The sequence below is a fragment of the Saccostrea cucullata genome, unplaced genomic scaffold (assembly GCF_032062105.1).
Source record: "Saccostrea cucullata isolate Sc308-1 unplaced genomic scaffold, CSIRO_AGI_Scuc_v1 ctg4, whole genome shotgun sequence".
NCBI classification, from domain to species: domain Eukaryota; kingdom Metazoa; phylum Mollusca; class Bivalvia; order Ostreida; family Ostreidae; genus Saccostrea; species Saccostrea cuccullata.
The window spans coordinates 298,578-323,939 of record NW_026920828.1 but is presented as its reverse complement, the minus strand read 5'-3'; the positions used below and the strand labels follow the sequence as shown (position 1 = coordinate 323,939).

At 33.4% G+C, this 25,362-nt stretch overlaps 3 protein-coding genes and 1 long non-coding RNA gene across 7 annotated transcripts; 1 reads left to right on the top strand and 3 right to left on the bottom strand.

Moving 5' to 3' along the window:
* Positions 1-1,396: 1,396 nt before the first annotated feature.
* LOC134258417 (cyclic AMP-dependent transcription factor ATF-3-like) lies at positions 1,397-9,358 on the bottom strand. Of its 3 annotated transcripts, none has more exons than XM_062740967.1 (4): positions 9,122-9,358; positions 3,620-3,796; positions 2,808-2,915; positions 1,397-2,699 (listed from the first exon to the last, which is right to left on the bottom strand). In XM_062740967.1, exons 2-4 carry the CDS (start codon positions 3,794-3,796, stop codon positions 2,520-2,522), a joined length of 465 nt encoding a protein of 154 aa, XP_062596951.1. In that variant the 5' UTR covers positions 9,122-9,358; the 3' UTR covers positions 1,397-2,519. The 3 variants fall into 3 exon arrangements, with proteins under 3 accessions (XP_062596951.1, XP_062596950.1, XP_062596949.1); XM_062740966.1 differs by having other exon boundaries at positions 9,058-9,357; XM_062740965.1 differs by lacking the exon at positions 9,122-9,358 and having other exon boundaries at positions 3,620-3,814.
* On the top strand, positions 3,711-21,502 carry LOC134258419 (uncharacterized). Its single transcript, XR_009990154.1, has 3 exons — positions 3,711-3,798; positions 14,901-15,003; positions 21,363-21,502. It is a non-coding gene; the product is annotated as an uncharacterized LOC134258419 (long non-coding RNA).
* LOC134258397 (activating transcription factor of chaperone-like) lies at positions 11,482-14,113 on the bottom strand. Its single transcript, XM_062740933.1, has 3 exons — positions 13,678-14,113; positions 13,413-13,511; positions 11,482-12,188 (listed from the first exon to the last, which is right to left on the bottom strand). Exons 1-3 carry the CDS (start codon positions 13,948-13,950, stop codon positions 11,955-11,957), a joined length of 606 nt encoding a protein of 201 aa, XP_062596917.1. The 5' UTR covers positions 13,951-14,113; the 3' UTR covers positions 11,482-11,954.
* On the bottom strand, positions 20,356-25,361 carry LOC134258414 (protein c-Fos-like). Of its 2 annotated transcripts, none has more exons than XM_062740961.1 (5): positions 25,113-25,361; positions 21,746-22,012; positions 21,264-21,550; positions 21,065-21,172; positions 20,356-20,778 (listed from the first exon to the last, which is right to left on the bottom strand). In XM_062740961.1, exons 1-5 carry the CDS (start codon positions 25,153-25,155, stop codon positions 20,641-20,643), a joined length of 843 nt encoding a protein of 280 aa, XP_062596945.1. In that variant the 5' UTR covers positions 25,156-25,361; the 3' UTR covers positions 20,356-20,640. The 2 variants fall into 2 exon arrangements, with proteins under 2 accessions (XP_062596945.1, XP_062596946.1); XM_062740962.1 differs by lacking the exon at positions 25,113-25,361 and adding an exon at positions 22,415-22,792.
* Between the last annotated feature and the right edge of the window lies 1 nt (position 25,362).

Below are 25,362 nucleotides of genomic sequence, written 5' to 3'. Positions count from 1 at the left end.
TTTCTGATTCATAATATTTACTACAGTATGTGGTTTTTGGAGACCAGGTATTCCAACAATCTAATGGAATACCCATGTACCAATTGCGCTCCGTTATTAGCGGATATATTTTTATATTCACATGAATCAGAATTTCTCCCAAATCTTATACGTTAAAAGGAGAAAACAGTTGCTGTGGCCTTCAACTCGACATTTAGATATATCGACGACGTATTGTCAATTGACAATGGTAATTTCCATTCCTATGTCGATACGATATATCCTGATGAGCTTGAGATTAAAAGATACCAGAGTCTGACACATCTGTTTCTTATTTGGATATTTTACTTGAAAAAGACTTAATGGTTATCTAACAACCAAGCTCTGTGATAAACGTGATGACTTTAACTAAACAATTGTCAACTTCTCTTACTTAAGCAGTAATATACCTTCATCACCTGCATACGGAGTTTATATATCTCAGTTGATTCGAAACGCAAGAGCATGCTCTACGTACGAACAATATCTAAAACAAAGTAAATTATTGAAAAGCAAGTTGATGAAACAACAATATCAACAGTCTTGTTTTAAGTCATCATTTCGTAAGTTCTATGGTCGATACGATGACCTTGTCAGCAAATACATTTTATCATTGAGTCAAATTAATGCTGACTGACGTTTTTCATACTAATTGTTAGTCCATTATTTATACACTTAATTGACGACAGATTTTTCCGTTATTTCCCGATCATGACAAGGAGCATACGGCGGGTGTGACCGGTAGGCAGGGGATGCTCACTCCTCTATGGCACCTGATCCCACCTCTGGTGTTTTGGAGGTCCGTGTTTGCTCTGCTCCTATTTTGTTTTGTTTATGGACTTTTGATCTTGAATATTGTTTGTTATCTCAATATGTTTCATAGAGACTTCATCTCCATTGCTCAAAGATCATGATGCATATTTAGATAAAAAGGGTCCAGTGATTGAAAATGTGGTAAATTTACATATGAACAATCAATTATACGACGAAGAATGCGGCCTGGGTGATACTTTGGTCTGCGAAGAAAATTCTCGTTAGCACACGACTGCAAAATTGTCTGGTCTGCTTTCATTTCAAAAAAATGTCAAAGCATAAATTTTCGTAGGCTTAATTTTTCCTTGTTCTCATGGTATGAAGCAATTGTTAAATTTTCCACCAAGAAATTTCAAAATTTTAAAAGAAGACAAGACTGTACAATAGAAACAAACCAAATCACTTTAGACCATCATTTTTCCTCAAACCATGCACGTATGTCCCCGCGAAAAATGGTGATTATGCAGTTTTTCATTCCTTGGATTATATAGAAATATGAAGATATTGTACATAAACATTTTATATCATATATAACAAGTATAAAAATATATAACAATATACAACACTACCAGCACTGTTGGCATTGTGGCAATATGCTGGGTCTTTGAACACATTTGTCAGCACTAGATGGTACAGTATAAGTACATTCCTGAATGTCAGTTATACATACAACTCTTCACTATCGTTCTTGTATGACCACTCACACTGGACACAGTTATTCAGTATAGGAGATGTAACTAGAATAACTGAGGTTAATTCTACATTGCATACAATTATGAACCGGATGGTAAAATATGACTACAAAAATTAAAGTTATGAAAAGGGCGAATTAAAAAGAATGCCAAATGAAACGTATACACTGTACTACATATTCAGCGAGAAAAAAATAATCAAATATCTCGTTACAAACATATGGCAATATAAATCCGGATTATCAATTTCCGAGACAATCCCGCCCAACTTCTCTTATTTGTACTTTTAAAGCATTCACTGATGATATGAATGTCATTACATGGCTTTATAGCATTTAATGCCCAGCTAACAATACAGATTGAATTGGTCTCGTGATTAACTGACCAATGAAACACTGGCGTAGCAGTAAGTAATAAACATTTTATACAAAACAAAAATAGTATATGTTTAAACAAAATAACATCAAAAATACTGCAACAGCTTTTAACAAAGCAAAAATCTCAAAAACTTACAAAACATTTTAACAACAAAATGATGATAAAGTTGACTAAGCAAATAAATGTAATATTTACAGATGCGCTACAACCAAACAAATACGATCAGGGTGATTTACACCTACACTGAGATTATATACACAGTTTATGCCATTTGAATCATTCTGAGAAATTTAATGTGACTAAGAATTCAATGGAATGATATAGCACTACAGGAGCTTCACTTACTTTCCCTGAGAATTGAAAAATATGGAGACAACTGGCTCCTCAGTTAAAACAAAAAAAATTTCGCCAAATGAAGCTCAAAAATTAAAAATCCAGGAACGATTCTTCATATTAATGGTAACTTCAGAAAAGTTTATCACTTTTTGGAGTCTATGTATTGATAACAAAATACAATATGCTGTGAAAAAAAATGTTTAAAAAAATCAGTTGATGAAAAAGTTTGGTAAAATTTACAACATGATAATGCTTTATAATGCGTGGACTAATAACAGGGTCTCACAGGGAATACTCCAGGAAGTCCGTTCCGCTCCAGTGACCTGGCACCTGTTGTTCCGGCGAGGCCGGGTTACCGATAGGCTCCACACTGAGTAAACCCTTATACATTTCTATCTCCTGCTCAAGATGCTCGATCTGCCGTTTCAAATCTTCGTTCTTGGCCACCAGCAGTTCTAACTCCTACAACGGGAAAATTAAGAGCATAAGATAACATTCATTTGTGGATGCACACATCGTGTTTATCCGGATCCTGACATTTTACCGTTATGGACCTTTGTGCTATCTTACCTTCTCCTTATCCTTTTGTAGTTCCTTCCTCTTTTGACGACATCTGTAGGCCGCCTCCCTGTTACACTCTTTCCTCCTTCTACTTTTTTCCTCTTCCTCCTCTGTCAACTATAATAATACAACAAAGAACTATATGCGGTATTAACCAACATTTGCCCCCCAAAATCAAACTTTGATGGAGTAATATTTAATTAAGTCCTTAAACAGGGGAGTATATGCTGACTTCAAAGCACTGAATAATTTCATAAGTAATGACGTCATATGTACGTAATGACGTCACAAATATGACGTAATTTCAGTTTTTTATGAATTTTGCAGAAAAATGTACATATTTCGTCGATATTTTAAATAAAAGTCACCGAGCGCATGTGTGTTCAGGATAAATATTTTGATATAATGTGTAGAATGATAATATCAATGAAATATGTCAATATTGTTCCTGAACACACATGCGCTCTATAAATTTTAAAGCTTAAATTGTTGAAATTTTGTCCATTTTGTCCTCTTTCTGAAAAAGGATATAAAATTGGACTAGTTTGTGACGTCATAAAAACAGAAATTGTGAATACACTGCTCTGGAACTATAATATTTTCTGTTAACTTATATTTCTCGTACAATTTATTGAATTCAGCACATTTCAGGAAGTTTTTAAAATTTGACTTTTGTGGGGGCAAACATATGCAATATACCGCATATAGTTCTTTGACAACTAATGGTAAGTACTGTACAGATTTTCATTTTTAAACAAAGATAACAAAACTGTAATACATGTACTTTAATTAAATAATTTCACAGAAATAGGAATACTTACAGGTATGGCCGTGGGTGGACTGAACTGGACGTTGAGTTCCTCCTTCCCCTCTGATAATCTTCGGGACTGAATTTTCGACCAAAGCTCCACTTTAATGAGGGGCGTCAACTGCCCAGACGCCTGGGCCTCCTCCCCTGCCTTCATTACCTCTTCATCTATCCCTTGAATGTCTTGCATCTGTAAGTGAATGCTCATGGATAAACATATAACTTAACAAAACTGCATGTATATAGCGTTAATAAATTCGAAATTTAGGAAATTATTTTAATACTATAAGCAAAGTTGGAACTAGAGGTACTGTGAGCAGTGAGCATTGAGCTCACTAAATGATACCGATTGAAACGGCAAAGTCCATGTTTTGCTCTTGGAGACCCAAAATAAGTGTCAGATCAAAAAGTAAAAATAAGATTTGCACAATGACACTGTAAAAAGTCTTATTAAATTTTCTTCAGTGGTATACGATAGTTGCGGATACGAGATGGGCACCCCAAAGCGTAACAAACAGGCAGACGGATGGACATTCCTATCACTATATACATTACTGTACCCTCCAACTTTTCAAGCGGGGGTACAAAAATAAGGGAGATATTTTTAATACCCCAATAAGCTTGAGATTAGAGATACGATAGAATCTGACATTTCTGTCTCATATTTTAATATTTTCTTAAAAAAAAAAAAAAAAAAAAAAAAAAAAAAGGACGTCAATGGTACCTAACAAAGACGCTGTAAGATAAACGTTTCAATCGTCAACGTCTGTTATTTTAGTCTTATACAGCAGTAGATCCTCATCACCTGTATGTTCTGGCATATCTCACAATTGATTCGATATGAAAAAGCATGCTTTACGTAGGAAAAACTTCTATAAAACGGGGTAAATTATTGACAAACAAGTTGATGAAACAATTATATCAATAGTCTCATTTATAGTCATCATTTTGTTAATTCTATGGTCGATACAATGACCTTGTGAGCAAATAAAATCTATCACTAGGTTAAATGATGACTGCCTTTTTTAAAAATTATTGTAAACCCATTGCAATTTATTTACACAATGAATTGTCGACGGATTTTCCCGATCATGGCAAGAAGCACGTGGTGGGCGTGACAGGTCGTCAGGGGATGCTCACTCCTCCATTGCATCTGATTCAGATCCCATCTCTGATGTTTTAGAAGTCCGTATTTTTTCTTTTCCTGATTTGCATTGTTTGAATATTGACTAATGATGTTCCATTTCTTCATATACTAGTACATTTGATTTACAAAACTAAGATAAAAGAGAGATAACTCATTCGTAAAGCATAAAACGAAAACAAGCCTTACATTTTCTGACTGTGAAACATAAACACAACATTAAAATTTATCAAGATTATATATATTTTGTATAAGCTAGTACAAGTGTTGATAATTTACTGACAAAAATATCTTTATTCACACACATGTTTAACATCACAGACTCTGCGCTGTACACACAAATCTTTCTAAAACGATGTATCGGCACTGTGGCAACGCTCTTTGAAAAAAATTTTCAAAGTGCGTTTAAATTGAGACAAAATCAACGCACTTTGAAACATTTTTTCAAAGTGCGTAAAATTTGGGACAAAATCAACACATTTTGAAAATTTTTTCACAGTGCGTTAAGAGTGTACATAAACATTTTTTACAACGGGGACATTTAACGCACTTTGAAAAAAAATATGCATAAAACAAAAAATTCTAGACTATTCTACATTTCAGTAATTAATTATAAGAGAATCAATTTGTAATAATTATATCTTTCGAAAAACTTTTTAATTTATATGAATTGAATTAACCTCATTGAGAACAAGGAGAGGACGAGTAGAAGGTCTCTCAGCCTAACTCTTTTTTTCTTATGCATTATACATAGCCGTCGGTAGCAAATTGAAAGAGGATAACCCCCAAGGTCCAAGGTAAGCCCCAATTTCAATACCTATATTATGTCTTTGAAAAACATTTGTCAGTACAGATGCCTATGCTACACCCAAATATATGTATTTGCATAACTGGTATGACGTTGAAAACTTTCAATAAATTTTAGTTCTCTTCTTTGACACATGATGAAAAACTTATATGGATATTGAATAATGAAAATAAAGAAATTTTATGCTTACTTGGAAAATTTATTTCTGAAAATGGTAAAAGAACCAATGTATAAATACATAGACTCTGTCATCATGTTTATGCATGCTAAGCCATTTAAATTTATACATGTATAGCATCACATTTTTGTATTGTTTTGTGATCAATGACATTCTTCTGGACACTTGTATTATATATGATCAGTGACACTGAGAACAATATTATTATGTAAAATATAAAAAAAAAATTAATTATATTGTTATAAAAAAAAAAAAGAGAGAATGTTTAAATTGTACATTTATGTAAAACATTTAAATAAAATATCTTGTATCTTGTATCTTGTCTAGAATGCATGCAAACTGAAAAAAAATTAAGTACAGTAAAACATTTAAGAGAGAAGAAATTTTCAAAGTATGGAAAAATCAAAATCGCTCACTTTCGCACCCTGAAGTGACCTCATCACATAAGAGTTATCAAACAGGTTCAATTATTTATCATACCTACGATCTGCAAGAATATTGTCCAAGCCATACACATTTTTTTCAAAGTGCGTTAATATGGTCGATATTAACGCACTTTGAAAAGAAATTTTATTTTTCCAAAGTGCGTTGATATGGTCCCAAATCTAACGCACTTTGAATTTTTTTTTTTCAAAGTGAGTAATTTTTCAAAGTGCGTTGTAACACAGCACATAACTTTTTTTATACTCCCCGCTTGAAAAGTGGGAGGGTATATGGTAATCGGGATGTCCGTCCGTCTGTTATGTTTTGGGGTACCCATCTCTTATCCGCAACTCCTCTCATACCACTGAATGAAATTTGATGAGACTTGAAAGAAGTTTTATTGCATATTGTCATTGTGCACCTCCTATTTTTACTTTTTGATTTATTTAGGGATAACGAGTACTGTATTTATTTTAAAAATCCACAAATATGAGTAAGACCAGTTAAATTAGTGTATTTAGACACTATAAGTATTTACCGTATAAAAAAAGTAACAGCTGATATCGCTATAACAACAAAATTAGGATACTAGTATATGCAAATTTCCCACAGTTCCCCCTGTTGTGGCGGGGTTACAGTCACATCCCAGACATCAACAAGGATTTCCATTGGACATCCTGTTTGTGCATATTTAATAAGGATCACTTTACTTAACCCTAATTTATGCAGTGTTAATAAGATTTGAGGATAACAATTCTCACCCTCTACTAGTCTTTCTTTTATCATGAAAATTGAAAAATTGTTTGATTCTTAGTTTTCAAAGATACATATTTTAAGCAGGTACCTGAAGATGATTTAAAAAAAAAAATAAATTACTCAACTAAGACTGGGGTAGAAACAATAAAATATACAAATACATACATTGCTAATAACTTTCAAAAAAATTTAAATCATCTACTTAAAATATAAATTCTTTTATAATCTGGGCAGTGTGTTACAGTCGCTGTTTTCAAAAATGTTGAAAAAAAGAAAGATAAACAGTAAGAATGGGGACATAAAAATTTATAAAATAAATATGCCTGTAAAAATTCGCAAGGGATTTGACAACCCAAACTTTACGGTATTATCAATTATTTGAAATTCACAAAGGAAGAACATATTAGTTGATTTTTTTTCTCGTGATGCCTATACTCTCAAACCCTGTAAACCTTTTTTTTAATTGGACACACGATGAAATGACAAAGTGACCTGGATGAAGATTTCATAATGCATTTATATATTTGTAACAATCTAAAATAAAAAGCAGGCACAGAGAAAAAAAAACCACAAAGGAAAATAAGCAATTTTAACATATATTTCTCAAAATTAAAAGTTCTCTTTTTCATTTTCCTCTCTCAACAATAAACAGAAATGTGAAATGGTTGTTGTAAGTAAATTTCATACACATGCACAAAAAATGAAGATTTTTTTTCACGATAACCATTTCTGACTTGGCTTTTCAAACCTGTCAATTAGTTCCTGTGCATAAACACGGTAAAATATGCAGAATGAATTTCTTTTTATGATAACATGACCATCTTTTATTTCAATTTTATGTTAAGTTTGTTTTTAAGTCGGCAATTTGTTTTAGGTTTTGTAATACCCCCAAACCACCCCGAAAAAGAATAAAAAATTCTCGACGAAGTTAAAATTAAGGAAAAGTTCGTTTGAAATATATAGTAAGCTGTTTAATTAAGAACACTTTTTGACAATGTTGTTTTAATAAGTAATTGCATAGCCCCCATCCCCCACCCCGAACAAAAAAAAACTTGAATTTTAAAGTAAACTCCATTCAAAATTTTGCAGAATTTGAAAAAGCTAAAAAAAATATTTAAAAAAAATTACAGTTTAAAGAATTGATTTTTTATTCAGAGGACGCCATATTGAATCACATCGATGTTGGAATTCTGGTCACCGTGACCCGGTACAGTCTTGGTTACTTCCATGAGTGGTGGTAAATTTTAATGTTTGATGCTATCATTGCATATGATATTCAATTTAATGTATTTCAATTCAAACATACAGCATGCCTTTGTTTTGGTTAAAGAACTATAGAGTCCAACCAGTTCTTTTTTTTTTTAAGGATATAAACAAAAAATTCGGCTTTTTTGTGCTAAGGAAATTATTTTAGTGTATTCACTCCTGTTTCAAATGAACTTTTTCATCAATTGTATTATTATATAAAGAGATCTAGTCTTTGTAGGAAAAAATCCTTTTTTAACAAATATATATCGTTCTTTAAATCGTTATAACCTATCAATTTCCCAAGTGCATATAAAATAGAAATCGTTTCGATCTTTGTTTGTGTAACATTAAAGAAGGGTGGGGGGGGGGGGGCTTTTATTTCTTTTTTTTCTTTTATTTTAAAAATGGGTTGCAAACAAAACGTTGTGGCAACGAAACAAAAATGGCCGATTTCTATTTTTGCATCTCTCAGTCGGCCAATCTACAGAGGTGAAGATTTCAAAATATAAATTCCCATCAAGACAATGTAAATTTTGGGAGGGGAACCGTGCAAAATATCTGTGATTTGAATATTGAGGAAACAATTTTAAATATGTTGCATGATGAAATATAATGTATAAAATAATTTTTCTACACATACATATGTAGGCTATTTTTATTTGAACTTATAAATTTTTAGTTGAAAAATCTTTTTTGACCGTACTGAAGAAAAACTACAGTCAAAGAAATAATCAGGCTGACCATTAAAACGATATTGTCAACTTCAGCAATTTTTATTTTTCACGTCATTGGCAATTATCCTCAATGTTTGTAAACAAACGATTCATTTGCAGCAATAAAACACTTTTCTTCTTTAATTATGCAAAAATAAAGTTGAGTGGAACTGATTCCTACCTTACTATTGGTAGTATATCCAAAAATCAATCAATCTATCACCTCTGTACACTTTAAACTTTACCTTTAAAAAGTCCGCTATTCAGCGTTTCTGAAATCTAACATGTCTCGACAAGTTTTGCTCGCTCAGCAAGGGAGATTATTCTAATACACTAAATGACGTCAGCCGGGCGAATTTTGGCTAAAAATAGTAAAAGGTACTTTCCTTAAAAACGTTCTTTTGGGGGACGGAAAGGAGATTTAATGCAATGTTTTGAAAGAGATCAATTTTTACATTATTCAGAGTAAATAATAAGTGATATCGCTACATTATGTAAAGATTATCATGCCCTGTTTTGTGTGCAATTTTTAATAGCAATTTGTTCACGTAAGATGAGCTTCTTTTGAAGTGTGTCAATATTCCCTATATATGCCTCAAAACTTCAATTTCCCTTTATCATGCCACTATAGACTACCGCAAAAATTAATTGCATGCTATTGATTAATCATGAAATAGTGCTAGATTATGTAACTTATATATAAACTTTATTTGATAATTTTTATTTAAAATTGATGTCAAATCTTCCACGTCACCTCGAGAACATCTCCGCACAAAATATGATGAGGTGCAGGAAGGGGGAAAGACGATTGTAATATGATGTACTGGCTACACTAACAGATATTTATTTTGGTTTACTCTTGCTTTCGAATAAGTGACTGTTATGTTTTAATTACATGTATGTACGGACACACGCGACTGATGATTCATTAAACTGAAAATTTCATATGCCTCAATATTTTTTTTAACCACATTTGATAATCTATTAGTGTAAGGTCAAGCGTCAATGCACGCTTGTGGAACACTCTCTCATCTTCACACAAAATTGAAAAAAATTCTTCACCAAAAATCAAGTATCTTTAGATAAATTCTAAATCCCGAAAAAGTACCATATTTTACAGTTTGATTAGCCCCATCATTTATAAATAAATAAAAATATTCAAAAATTATCCATGAACTATATATAGAGATTTAATTAATATTAAAAAAAAAAAAAAGAACATTTCTAGAGACATTCTAATTAAAAATATGTTTAGAATTATCAGAAAATTTCTAAAAACGTTCAAATACATGTAATCATATGCAATAATCGGAAATATAAAAAAGAATATAATTAAAAAAAAAAAACCCAAATAATGCAGGATACATAACCGTGAGAACCGTGTGTGTGTTGGGGGGGGGGGGGCGACCATACAGTATACGATAAAAAAAGTAGTAAAAAAATTCTACTGTATGCTTTTGCCCCTCAATTAAAACGTCTGATGTCATTTTTTTTAATATGCCTTTTCAGGATTTTTTGACAGTTGAAACTTCCCCCAAATGAAATATGGCCCCCGCCCCGAACTGAAATTGCTTCCTACGGGCTGTGAGAACGAATGAGGAAAACACATATAGACAATGCCTGCTGTTTGATCCATTTATGTCCGATATCTAATTAAGCATGTTCCAACCAAAAATTAATTTTTCTGGAGGAAAAATTTTTTGATGAATACTTTTTCAGGCTATTTATTTCTAAAAAGCAGTATTTCAAAGACGTTATTTCATTGGAGAGATCAGTATAAAAAGTCATTCGTCAACGTTTTTATTTCATGTCTCTCCTCATAAAAACTCGAATTTTTGCAAGTTCAATTTATTTGAAATATGTAATCTGCATTTTTAAAACAAATTCCTAGCAGATTTTTTTTCCAATAAGGATAACAGACAAGGCCTATGTACATAATAGGTGTATATTAAATAATAATACTTGTGTAGAATTATAATGAAAAATAAAGATTGTATTGTGTATTAAAGTTCTGATCTTGATTTAGTAACCCGTTGCTTGGAGCTGAGTTTTGATTGGTCCATTAATGAGGACATTAAACCATTTTATTTTTTGAAATATTGATTCAGTGTTAATTTCTGAACGATGAAGATAGTTTTCCTATTAATGCGGACAAGGTCTTCAGGCGCGGATCCAGAAATTTTTCAAAGGGGGGGGGGGTTGAAGTTTTTTTTCAAAAGGGGGGGGGTTTTAAGGTGAAAAAAGTTAAAACGTACGTTGTACACATACATATAGTTAAATAACTCAATAGAATATCGATACAGGGTGGTGTATGGTTTTTGAAAGTGGGAACTATACATGTTTTTGAAAAAAAAAGGAAAATAAATCCTAAAATAATTTTGTAAAGGGGTGGGGTTTTATTTTGTTTTTACAACCGAATTTCTTTATATATTACAACATTAGCCTTTCACCTTGCCATTTTCCATAGTAAAACACAACAAAAAAATTGGAACTTTCTTATTCTCTTTCTTTTTTGCAAATCCAAAGGGGGGGTTGCAAGTTGCATTGGTCTTTAGTATCAAAAAATACAATCTTCAGATTGGGATTCAAACAAAAAATAAACAAGTAAACCATACATGACAATATTTAATCACCAGTTCAATGAAAAATGTAAATTCATAAAACTTGAACAATGTAATACTTCATCTGCCGCTCACAAATTATGTTTAAATAAGATTGAAAAACAAACATGGCAGTAATTATACACATTGTAAGTCATAATGTCTGGTCTGAGCTAGAACATTATGGAAGTCATGGGAACTTGAAAACCTTCAATATTTGACAGTTCTCTGACAGAATATTGGTCTTATGTAACACTTTTCCACTTCACAATAGTGAATACACGAGACAATTTGTCATACAATCTAATGTGCTGCAAATGTATCCCCTTTCAAGGACATCTTTGTTAAAGCCCATCAGTTTCAAGTCCCCGGGCCAACACAATTAGATTCACGGGATATGACGTTGTCTCCCATGCGCAGGCGCATACATATAGTACAAGGTGAGCGGCAGTAAAACTCCTTCACGGTTTACTGAGCATCACGATGCGACTATCGCACTCGTTGTCATAGACATGGGGGCGTCCATGCTGGCGGCGGATCCACACATTCCTTCTGTCACGGGGGCGTAGGGATGTGTTGTAGGATGGTAGCCCCAAGGCCAAGGAATCTTTGCCTTCTTCTTAATCAATCCTTCGATAATGGACTTCTGTTCCTCGAGATTGCGAACCATTTCTAAAAGCTCATGGTGGCGCTTCTCTAAGTCGGCAAGTATCTGGAAGTAAAAAAAAAGTTTGTTGAATAATTTAAAAAAAAATAAAACAAAAGTTCAGTGACTGGAAAATCAGATTACACTGCATGACGACTTGATCAGGTGTTCAATGCTTGAGGATAGTTCATCTATTAATTTTCCATAACTGTATCTTTTTCTTATTGACGGAGAACAAGCTAGACCAGAAGGAGACAGGAGGATTTTTTTTTTGGGGGGGGGGGGGGGGGTTAATATTTTTTTCAGTGTACAGTTAAAAGGAAAGAAAACGTGTGACTTTTTAGCGATGACTTCCAATAACTTTTTTTTCCTTTAAATTTCTTTCTTTCTTTTTCTTTTCTTTTTTTTTGCTTGTCATCAACATCATGAATTTCAGTTCTTCTCTTAACCCCCCCCCCCCCAACCCATTTCTTCTGTCTCCTCACAACCAGGGACAATTAGAAATATTTTCGAAGAAATATTGAACAATGGTTTTGTCATGTTGTAATTTTTTTTATTAGTTATTGGGTGGTAGTAAACAAAAAAATAACAATTGTCATATGACAACTGTTATATCTTTGTTTTTACTTAGAAGCCGTGATCTGTGTAATTTTCTTCAGAAATGAATTGACATACAATGACATTTGTATCCTTTTACCGAAAGAGCTGACATACAATGACATTTGTATCCTTTTACCGAAAGAGATATTGCAGAACATTGCTCTTTCTTCTTATTATTTATTTTCAAAATTTCAATTTAAATATTGGAAGAGAAGTGAAATCGCTCATCATACCCCCAAAGAACAGGTATGGATAAAAAAGTAATAAAGTATACGATTTTGACCTGTGCTACAGATGCGCTATTTACTGGTTTTTGGACCTGTGCTACAGATGTGCTACTTTCCTGATCTTGGGACCTTGCAGAGCTACAGATGGATGCGCTATTTATACCTGGCTTTGGGACTAGTGCTACAGATGCGCTATTTACCTGGTTTTGGGAGCAGTGCTACAGGTGCGCTATTTACCTGGTTTGGGGGCCATGCAGTGTTACAGATGCACTATTTACCTGGTTTTGGGACCAGTGCTACAGATGCGCTATTTACCTAGTTTTTAGCTGCAGGTGACTGGTCTGTAGCTCTCCGAAAAAAAATATATTGATAGACCGGAGACTATAAATATATTTTTTTTCCGGAGAGCTACAGATCTGCAGCTACCTAGTTTTGGGACCAGTGCTACAGATGCGCTATTTACCTGGTTTTGGGAGCTGTTCTGGGCTCGCCTTCTTTGTCTGTAATTCTGAGCAGACACTTTATTCCTTTCTCTTCTACGCTGGCGTTTCATTTCAATTACCTGAAGATGCAAACCAATGCGTAATTTAACGTCTGGTACAAATTATGGTATAAAAAATAGCAAAAGCTCACGATTAACAATTATTTCTATCACTGTTAAACTTGTTTTTAAAATATAGTGTATCTATATACACTAGAGAAATTAAAAGCAAAGATAACACATTTACCTCCTTTTGGTCAACATTTTGATCCGCCTCAGCAATGCACAGGGAGTCGCTATCGCTGGAAGACCCCGAGTCAGAGCTTGTCCCTGTGGAATTAAAGTCGGTGCTAAAATTAGAATCCTCGTTGTGTGCATTCAGGGCCCCTGCAGCACGGTTAGCCATTGCAGCATCAATGACATCGCAGTTTACCCCCTCAGAAAATTCTGTGGGGGTCAGGTCCTCTGGCTGACCACGACTACACCCTCCTGCTTGATTTTGACACAAAACTCGAACCATGGTGAATCTTGAATTAATATTCCTTGCTTTATACGACACTAAAATGCTAACTTTCAGTTGTATTTGCTACTTTTCTTTTAGTTTTTGTCGGTGGACGATATTTGCGTAACCGGCGACTCTAGCTCTCAGCTGATCAGTGCGTGAATGTCGGGAATCACCTTGTGTCATAATATTTAAACTCAGTCAGTCTTGCATCAAAAAATCGACCAATGAAAACTACGGCTTCCCATCGCGGCTATAAATAAATTTCATTTGACAATTTTCAATGTGAATACAAATGATAGCGAATTTGGATTATACAATAATGTTAGAAGAAAATATATATACTCTAATTCTGTTCTTCTAAGATTATTTATCAAGCCTTTTCTCTATGTCATTCATTTCGCGCTTATCTGTCATCGCGTAAAATGAAAACACGATGTGTATTCCATACTTCCTCGAAGGTGAAGGTCGACTTATTTATATCAACCTGAGGTATTTTACAACGGTGACGAAACTTCTAACTTTGTTACGTGTCTATAAATATTCTTTACGAATACGAGTTGATCACCGATTGGTTGATTTATCTCAAGGAATATTCTGGACTGCAAGATTATGAAATTGAATGATGAAATTAATATCATTTAATTTAAGTTTAATATAATTTTAAACATATATATATATATATATATATATATATATATATATATATATATATATATATATATATATATATATATATATATATATATGCATGCAGTCTTTTAAAACTTGCAAGTCCTTTATGAATATAAAAATCAGTTACTTATAGTTATTTAAAGTTATTTAATATCATGTAATTATAATATTAGCAGAATTGTCATAAAGCTAGATGTAAAAATTATATACAGCGTCAAATGTATATGCTAAATTGTTTAATGAATTCTTCTAAATAAAATGACAAAGAACTAATAATATCAGTTTTTAAACAGGTTTGAAGCCTGCAGGTCTAGTTACACGTCTTGATCCAACTGATGAGGCAATGATTGCACGTATTTCATAAGCGATCTTGGTTAACCTTCGTCGGCAGAAATTGTAAGTAAACAATATCAATACTTATTTGACCCAGAATTCAAAAGCGCATACATTTCTTATATATACAACGAAAGATTTTAGATTTTTTTTTAATAAGAGGGAGTGCATGCAGGTTTAATTCCAAGGAATACATAGTCCTGTTTCACATTCTATAAAATCAATTATACAAGTTTACATATATCAAGATTTTTCTACAACCCCATATATCGCTACAGAAAATAAGATGCCATTTGCTAAATTATATTAAAAATTCTCTATTGATACAATAATATCATACTGCAAGAGAATGCTTTTTTTTCTTGTACTTACCTTTAAAGAGTATTTATTTTCTCACAATTTCTGGAAACTAGATTGAATGTGAAAAATTTACACTGAGCCAATACTATGAATATTTGCATCATTTTTCTTGCATGTCAATCTAAATTAAAACAACCGAGCTGAGTACCTATTTCTAAAAGAAAAAAAAGTGTTTGTGAAACACTGATGCCCCCATGTGGCAGCTTAAAGCGAGGGTTAGAGTTTATCAAATGCAAATCAAACTTCAAGGTCAAGAGGTCAAAATGTTACCAACTGTCCCAGTGAAAGAACTTCAAACTTCAGCCAGAGTTCGTTTGTACCAATCCAAATCTCTGAGTGCGGAGACGCAGAGGACTAAGGGTAGTATGGAAAGAACTTGTGCCAATGGATAAACCTGGTGAATATGAAATCCCAAGCACCAACCATTGAAAAGCTATCGTCAACGTTAATGTTTTCTAAAAGTGGATCAAACTCCAAGGTCAAATCAAAGAGTGAAAACTAATGGTACACAGGGGGAAAATCGTATTAAGTTATGAGAAAGCCTTATTATTGAAAAAACTCACAAAATATAAAAGACTCAAAACCAACTGTTAAAGTAAGTTTTTTCCATACCAAGGTCAAGGTCAAAATTGTTGGTAATTGTCACAAGGAATACACCTGTGAAATTTCATGGTGTTCAAAAGTTATGGCAAGGATCATTGTTTCAGTGTATACATGTATAAGGTGAACGTCAGAAAAATTAATATCTGTGGAAATGTTTTGTCAAGATAAATACACATTTTAGAAATGTGAGAGCCTCAGTACTGTTCGAAAATAATGGCCATTGTTAAAGGTGGGTAATTTTTTGCAAAAAGTGGGTCAAACCAAGGTCAAGAGGTCAAATATAATATGTTAGAACCTAAGAGAGGGTTTTGCCACAAGGAATACACGTGAAATATGAAAGCCAGCGCCAATCAATAAAAAGCTATGGGCAAGTTTTTGCGGACACAGTTATAAACTATATACTTCCAAATCTTTGATTACGGGGCATATAAACAGGTTGAAAAATTCACTCTGTTTATTTCAAAGCTTTGGAATCATGTCTCTAATCTATCTTTATCATGTGTTGGAGTTCTGTCCCTTTTGTCATAACAGTATATTGTAATTCATACTGTAGTACACGTGTAACCTGTACATGCCATTATAGCAATACATTGAACTTGATTTATCAAATATTGACGTCTAATTTAATACCAGTTAGAAACACAGCCTATAAATACATGTATCTATCTTTCAATGATTTTTTCTCATAGTACAGCATGTTCGTCATTCCTGGTTTGAATAAAATCATTTAGAAACAGCTATGCATGCCTATGGCTCATTCCTATAAAAATATCTGGATTTTCCAGAGTGAATATTAATTCTAATGACGTACTTTGTTAATCACATTGTCCCTTTTCATGGTTTCTTGATTTCGTATTATGCATGTACATTGTAAAATTGTCACGGTATATGTCATATACATGTATCTTATTTTACAAAGAAATAAATATTTTAACGATCTTACTTTGAGCTTGCACTCTAAAACGCTGCTCTGAGTACTTCTGCAAATTATAATACACATAAATTGAAAAATAAATATTCTTATTAAATCTAATAAAATACATGTACCAGTTAATGCATCGAATAGACTTTACGTTGTTTTTTGGTTTCAAATAATCAAAGGTAGAGGTACAACTGCCTAATATTTCAGAAAACCACAAAGAACCTTATGGTCCCTGAAGTACAAGATGGTCAAAGTGAAAACCTGGGTTTGTTTGTCTGTCTGTTCGCTTGTTCATGTTAGGAATGCTATCAACAGAAATAGTTTAGAAATAGTTTATCAATACAGGTGGATGGCTTCAGATTAAATTGGTTCACAGTGGCGGATCCAGGAATTTCGTAACGGGGGCGCTGTAGAAGGCAAAGGGGGTCAGATGGCTGTACTGAAGCCTCCAGTGGGTAAAAGTCCCTGAAGGGAAACCTAACTATACAACATACCCTATTCACAGCGTTACATCCTCTTATGTTCTCAAATAGTTCCTCTCGATGTTGTCTCACCATACAACCAGACTACTTGTGGGGGATGGGGAGGGGGAGGGGAGAGTTTTCACGAGATCGCCTTAAACGAGCTAACGGAAAACGTAGTGCGTTAAGAATTGGTCAACAATTTCTATGATAATTGGGGAGAAAAACCTCCTCTGACAGGCGACCAGTGAACAACCGCTACACAAGCAAGGGAACTTGATGACAAAAAAAGAAATCAGCAACCCCACTGTCAGATCACCATTAACGCCCCCTACCGTGAAACATCCAAATCCGCGGGAAGCCAGGATAAACATAGCAAGGCTTTTTCACAATGTGGCATGTATATATACAGAACTATTGTTTTTAATTCTTTTAATTGTATTTGGATCCTTTCTATCTCTCTACAAATGTTTGCTCGTTTTGTTGAATTCATCGTATAAATCCACGGTCCAGCTAGGGACCTCTCTCTCTCTCTCTCTCTCTCTCTCTGATAAGATGTCTATGATATTACCGTTACTTTCTGGTTGTTGTGTTGTGGTTTGTGACGATTTCTATAAATTCACGCAAATAATCTTTAAAGTCGTTGTTAAAAATATTTTAAAAATGTAAAGTTTTATACCAAATGACTCATCTGCCCATATCTTTTAAACTCTTTCAGAAAATCAAGACACAATATCAGGAAAATGTTTCCATTTCTAAAATCACTGACACCCTGTATCAAAACTATTGTGTGACCAACAGATCGATCAAATTTTCACTTTTTAAGTGCGTCCGAATGCAAATGAAATGCGCCCTCTGTCTTTGACAAACTGTTGATATATCGTCAATGTGGTGATTGTGATCCAGACTAACTGCAGAACTGTAGCTCTCCGATTTTTCCCCCCTTATTTTGGACAGACCGGAGAGATACAGTGCCACCCATTGAAAAAACTGTATATTTATTGCGCACAAATAAAATGCGCTGTTTCTCGATTTATTTCTCTATGTTTTCAAAACCGTCATCTAGAAATTTTACTAACCGTGTGTTCCTAACATATTTTTTTCACTGTTTCCACAATAAAACATTCTTTCTAATTTTTGTTAATATCCCTTCTGGCTTTGAAATTCAGATCTTCGAAAATTTTGTTTCTTTATACTGCCATTTTGGTTTGCAAGATAATTCGGTCCAACGCGCTTTGTGCATAATTATGTAAACTACGAGTGTACTTGATAGAGGAGTAAGACTTTTTTGAAATCTAGTTTTGTTTTTTTTTTGCAATTGGGGTAATTAAGAATTTGGAAGATTTAATTCAGAACCAAGCGCAGCTTTTTGTGCGCAATAAATATTACCTTTTTTCTTCAAATGGGTGGCACTGTAGCTCTCCGGTCTATCAATATATTTTTTTCAGAGAGCTACAGTTCTAATATTTGAAAACTTTTTTTTTTTTAATGAAATCCACTAAGATGCTGCGCAGCGCTTTGAAGAAAGGCACAAACATATAATAAAGAATTTAAATACTACCCTTCCTTTGGTGAGTTAGTTCCAAGAGTATAAGAAAAAATATTTAGTACATTTTTACCCAATATTCTATTCCATTCCAGACCTTACAAATATTTTAATGGAAATGCATTTCCAATTTCAGAATTTGCAATTACATCATAGAGCATGGGGGTAGAGTTTCTTCCCTTTAAATGACAGACTGATGATCTCATAAATAAGCGACAATGAGCAACTGAAAATTTAATAACATCAACACAACATATAAACAAAGACAACATCAGAGAATGCAAACAGCTGATTTTATATCACATGCAATCAATATTCTATATCGTAATGAATCCTTGTTAGTTACTTTGGATATAAAAATACAATTCTCATTGTCTCTGGTCTGCCATTTACCAAATTATTAAATATCAATAATTATTTTGTTAAAAAAGAATCGTATCAAACAAATAGAGCCGTCATAAAATTTGCTGCCATTTATACTAGAAGCCATTTGATTGAAAATATTTCTGGTTTAGTCTTACATTTGGCAAGAGAGCAATACGGACCTAACCCAGAATCAGGAAGCAATCCAGGACTCCTATCTGAGAGTTCATTATAGAAAACACGTGTGTACATAGAATTTTCATTAAAAAAGAACTCTCCTTTTCAAGCTAGTTTTGAAATTCAAGTAAAAACATGTAATAAACAATTTTAATGCTGAAATAATAGAACATATAATTTCACTACCCTTCCTTTAGAGATTTAGTTCCAAGAATATAAGAAAAAAATATTTAGTACATTTTTTCCCAAATATTCTATTCCATTCCAGGTCTTACAAATATTTTAATGGAAATGCATTTCCAATTTCAGAATTTGCAATTACATCATAGGCTTCCCTTTAAATGACAGATTTCATAAATAAGGGACAATGCATGGAATACTTTTTTATATCACATGTCATTCATTTTATCCTATTACATCCAATTTAAATATCAATAATTGTTTTTTTTTAAAATAAAAGATCGTATCAAACAAATAGAGCCGTCATAAAAATTTGCTGCCATTTATACTAGAAGTTTATTTCTGATATTTCTGGTTTAATGTTACATTTGGCAAGTGAGCAATATGGGCCTAACCCAGAATCAGGAAGCAATCAAGGACTCCAATCTGAGAGTTCATTATAGAAAACACGTGTGTACATAGAATTTTCGTAAAAAGAAGAACTCTCCTTTGCAAGCTAGTTATCGAATTCAAGTGTAGGTTCATTGTAAAGATTATTTTCTTTGACTGAAAGTTTAATCACAGTCCAAAACGGCTTCCATGGTTTCGGGGCCTGGTTCTGTCATTTATTTTATCCTATTGTCCTTTCTGATATAATTTATTTTATCAAATAAACTCTCAGAGTTTATTTGATAAAATAAATTATGTCAGAAAGGACACTATTGCACCCTGTATATAAAAAAAATATACAACAAATCACAAACTTTTGATTAATACTAACAATGAATACCAGAATATGTTTTTTTGTCAGTTTTTGTTGTACTAGTTTGCACAATTTACAGTACACTGTATATGGATTGTTGACCTTACTTAGACAGGAACTAGAATTCAAGTCTCTCAAAGAATCAGAATTCTGGGTTCCCCTTCACGTGTCTCTATAGAAAACGGTGGGTTCAGTTCGCAGAGAAACCACTTTTGTCACTTGGATGCAGTCTCTCACATAAAACTTTTCTGCACCTTTAAACACATGGTTAGTTTGTGTAAACTTGTACAAGTTCGTTGGGGAAAACTTATACTCATGTTGCGCCAGTGAGTATTAGTTGATGACGTCACGATCCTAATTTGGCCATCTTGGGACAGACTTGGCTGTGGATTTTGAGCAGGTCCAGCAGGTGCTCTCGTTCTTCCCTCAGTCTCTGCACCTGGTCCTGTAACTTCTCCTGTTTTTCTTCAAGTCGTAATGTCTCCTGTAAAATAAAATCTAGCAAAGTTAACATCGTGTGTTTACATCTAGATGTACCTCACTATTTATTACCCCTTTTTAGAGTTATCGTAATTTGCTGATATATGCAAAGTGTATCATTTATCACTTTAGTGAACTTCTCTTTTTTCCTCTCCCTCCTCCCCTAGTCTCTTCCCCTTTACACCCCCCTTTTTCTCCCATTTCTGACCCTTCATTCCTCTCCCGTTGTACACAAGAAATTCATGATTTTCAATGTTGACACTTCAATTTCTCTTCTGAGAATTGCATACCTCTTCAAGCGTGTCAGCTAGTTTTCTCTTCTTGTTCCGGCATTTTTGAGCGGCCAGTTTATTTTTCTCTCTCTTTATTTTTCTACGTTCTTCTTCCTCGGGAGTTAACTGCAAAAATCAAACAAGTGTTTAGTGATAATTTGACTAACTAATTAAATCAGTCTACATTAATAACTAAAAACACAATAACTTTGCATACCCGTTCAGGAGAAGGCTCTTTGAACTCTACCCGGATTTCTGCCTTCCCTTCTGCAATCCTTCTTGCTTTTATCTTATGTTTGATTTCTTCCTTCAGTAGAGGACTAAGGTCAATGTCCAGGTCTGCCTCCGAGACCTCCTCTGCAAAGAAGTTCTGAGAGGGGTCAAGGTCGTCGAAGGGGAACTGGGTTGTGACATTTTCCTCCAGGTGATGGAAGCCATCAGAGATGCTGCCATGATATGAGGTAGAACTTTGGCTGTTTTCTAATATCACTTCTGGTACAGAATCTGAAGATAAAAAGAACTCAAGTCAATATCAATGTACATCGTTATTTTTTTTTAATTTATATGTAGAAAAAAAATTATTTGTATTTAATTAGTGCTAGTGTTTACTGGGTATTAATATACTGATGCTGCGTTGACTTTCATATATCATATAAGTACATATAGAAATCAATGCTAACTAATTGATCAATGCCTCACCATCTATCACTGGAGGAGTAACCTGTTCGCTGATCTCCACCACAGCCGAGACATTGTCATTCAGAAAATCCACATCAGTACAGAGGGGGTTGTCTAGAACAGCAGTCTGATCGATGTGTGTCTGAGTGCAGGGTGGGACTAGATCATCCATAATGACCCGAGGTCTGGTAAACGCTTGACCTTCTTCAGACAGAAAATGCCCAATGTCCACACCGCTCTCAAGAAATAAGTCCAGGATGTCTACTTTGTCCTGCTTAACCATGTCTTCTGCAAATTAAATTATTTTAAATTAAATAAAATACTGAATGAAATATTTATGAAAATTATTTGGATTAAATATTAATTAAGCATTATCAAAACCCTTTCCTACTATTTTTCATGGCATGTGAAGTCTTTTTTTTTGGGGGGGGGGGGGGTAATTGTGCAGCACAATCATTTGCTCCATAGGAAATTTTACTATGATTTAAAAAAATATTTTTACAATTTCCACCAACAGTTTGCAGTAAGCATGGTAAGACTATTCTTGTCTGACGAGATACCTATACAACCTGTGATTTACGAAGGCGTTTGTTTACAAATAATGTATTGTTTATTTACATTTATCTCCTTGTGTTTTCAAAGCTGGTAAATTAATTTTCATTTGTTAAAAAAACAAAACGGGAGACTCACCACTAGCATCGACAAAAATTCCAAGTAAGCACAGACTACGCTATCCCGTGAATGCACTGTCATGAAACTATTTCGCTAAGATTGTGAAATACTTTGTTATTTAGCTTGCTCGAACGTCCTGTATACTCGGTCATGGAAATAATATCAACACAATATCGGCGTGGTTTAAATACCGGCTCGTGTTTTTCTATTTATAGGCAGTCATATGACGGTGGTACGTCACTCTAAGCCCTAATTAGAATATGTATATAAACTCCCGGCTAACCGTGTGGCTCTTAAGGGGGGTATCACTCTGTATCTTAATGGTGATTCATTTCAGTATTTCATTTTTGATTGTGACTTCACAAAGTTAGTAAAAAATATAGTAAGATACTGGTTATGATTCTAATTTTATTGGAGCGGATCGAGAACAGATCGATAAACAGAAGGAAGTCGGTTATATCCACGTGTGATTGTGTACACTTGGATCGCGCCACGCTGGAACGAATGACTAAGAATCACAAGGGGAGAGCCTTACTCACGCTGTCTGCTTATAATACACACCGGCCGGTGTTGTACGGCCAAAACCTAGGACTGTGGTCCACTTAAAGCAGCTCAAGTCTCTTTATAAAAATTACAATTAAAAAAACTTTCTAATATAGCTGAAAAGTTGAAACAATGTTTATGATATATATGGAGAATTCTTTTTTTCTTTTGCTAATCAAGAATACTAATATTCGCAAATATAAATATATTTAGGTGGCTTATCAAGAAAACTAGAACGTGTTAGCAAAATTAATACGTTCCTATTTTTTCAAGCAACTACTTGCACTTCGAATATTGACGATTGATATGAAGAATAATTATAGGCACCGTTTACTATTCATATTTTACCCCCACCCCCACCCCCGTGATACAACTATACGTGTCTAAATTTGATTATTGTACAAATTATAATTTGCTGTTTAAATCGTGGTATACGGAATATCCTTTTTTGCAATATATTATTAATACCTAAATTTATTATTGTGTTTTATATATTTTCTATTCTTTTTTAAAAACATCAATAATTGCATGCGGCGAAATTTATCAATGAAAACTTGTCTGTTTCAAACTAACAGAGCGTGAATTACCTCACCCCTCAACCAGTCAAAATCGATTTCGTTCTAGCCATGTTTAAAAGTGATATAAATAGATTTCTGGTTTTTCCATCTATTTGACATAGATCTGCATTCAAATAAGGAGGGGCTCCCGAAAGGATGAACAAATCACGTCACAAAATCATTGCTCCACCTGTAGACGGACCAGCTTTATTTACAGCGATGGGGTATAAACAAAACAGGAGTATCCTTTAAAATTAATGAAAGTCCTTACCGCAGAGTAGCAGAGAGTTTACTTAAATAAAATAGCACCTGCAATAATTTAGTCTATTACTGGTTAAGAGGTAATTAATATTATTGACTTTGTTTCTACAAGTCGAATTTTGGTTAAATATTGTCATTAAACCTCGTTTTATAATCTCCATGAATGAATAATCAAATACTAGTATTGTAAGAAATGTCATCGGAAGCAATATCCTAAGATTTTTTTTAAAATATCCGATATTTTTTCCACATTTTTTGCTTAACAATGACCCTGCGAATTTTAAAATCTGTCTTTCCGTGTTGTTAATTAATGGAGCTGAAGTGACAGGGTAGCTGTGTCGGAATGAAGCAGCTTAAAGCCCCGGGTAATGTCATGGCGGGGCGTCAAAAACTAAGCACTAAGCCAGGGCTGTCTTGGGAGCAAATCTCATAATGATCAAGAAATATTTTTTGTTTAGAAAGGGCATATTTCTGTTTAAGATTTTAAACAATCAAATGCTAAATTATCTAAATGTGATTCATGATACAAGAGATGTCAGTTGTTAAACCAGGTCGAATAATTATATGTAAAACCCATAAAATCACAAATGTTCATGCATGCAGCTTTTTATCTGCATTCCTTCAGAATAAATTGTACTAACACAGTCCAAACTCTGTTTCACTGGATATTTTTAAACCAAAGTATTTTTATTTATTTTTACATTCAGTTAATGCATTGTTATGATACTGTTATTATATATTTACCAGTTAGGTGTCATATGCTTGATATTTCTTATATTGTATCTTGATTTTTAAAAGATATATTTTAGTTACTAAACGATTTTATATATCGGCCATATTACATTTTTATGTTTGCTTTTCTTATATTGTATCTTAACATAAATGATTGTGACAGGAACGCAATAAAAGATAGCTGTAGCTAATTCTGTAGTCCTACATTAGTAAAGGTTGTTATTTTTATTATAAAATATTTATCACCTTATAGTGGCTTAGTTTAGTGTCACTTTTAATTGATGTCTAGATAATGTCTAGCAAAAGCATGTTTATTTGCGACACTCGCACAAGTACACAAATAAACTATATCAAGGAAAGTATCGATTGATTTCAACTCATGTAGGTTTCATTACACAGTTTGTAACATGCTTTGTAACAATATGTATAATTATATATTCATGTCGTTACAAATGCTTGATGTTCTACATCAAGTATCTATTTCTTTTCACAAAACGCTTTGTTCTTGCATTAATATTTTTCGATCAGAAAAAAAAAAATTCCTGCAGTCACTCACGTGCGTTCTGGGTTCTATGATTTATTAAATTAAAATGCCATATAATCAAACTGAGGTTAAGACTTACCAATAACACGATTACTGTAAGCAAATGTAAGAAGTCCAAACATTTTGACAAAATGATACTAAATAGCAGAGAAACCGACTTTTGTATATGTTTACATGTTAATTTCTAGTTTCGTCATTTCCTTATATGGCATAAAGAAAAACGGTCAATAGGTGCCAATTGTAAGTCAGATTATGGAACATGGTGTTGATAAACATTGTATTTCTATCCCTATCAATATAGTTTAACATTATCGTTCACTAGACTGTTT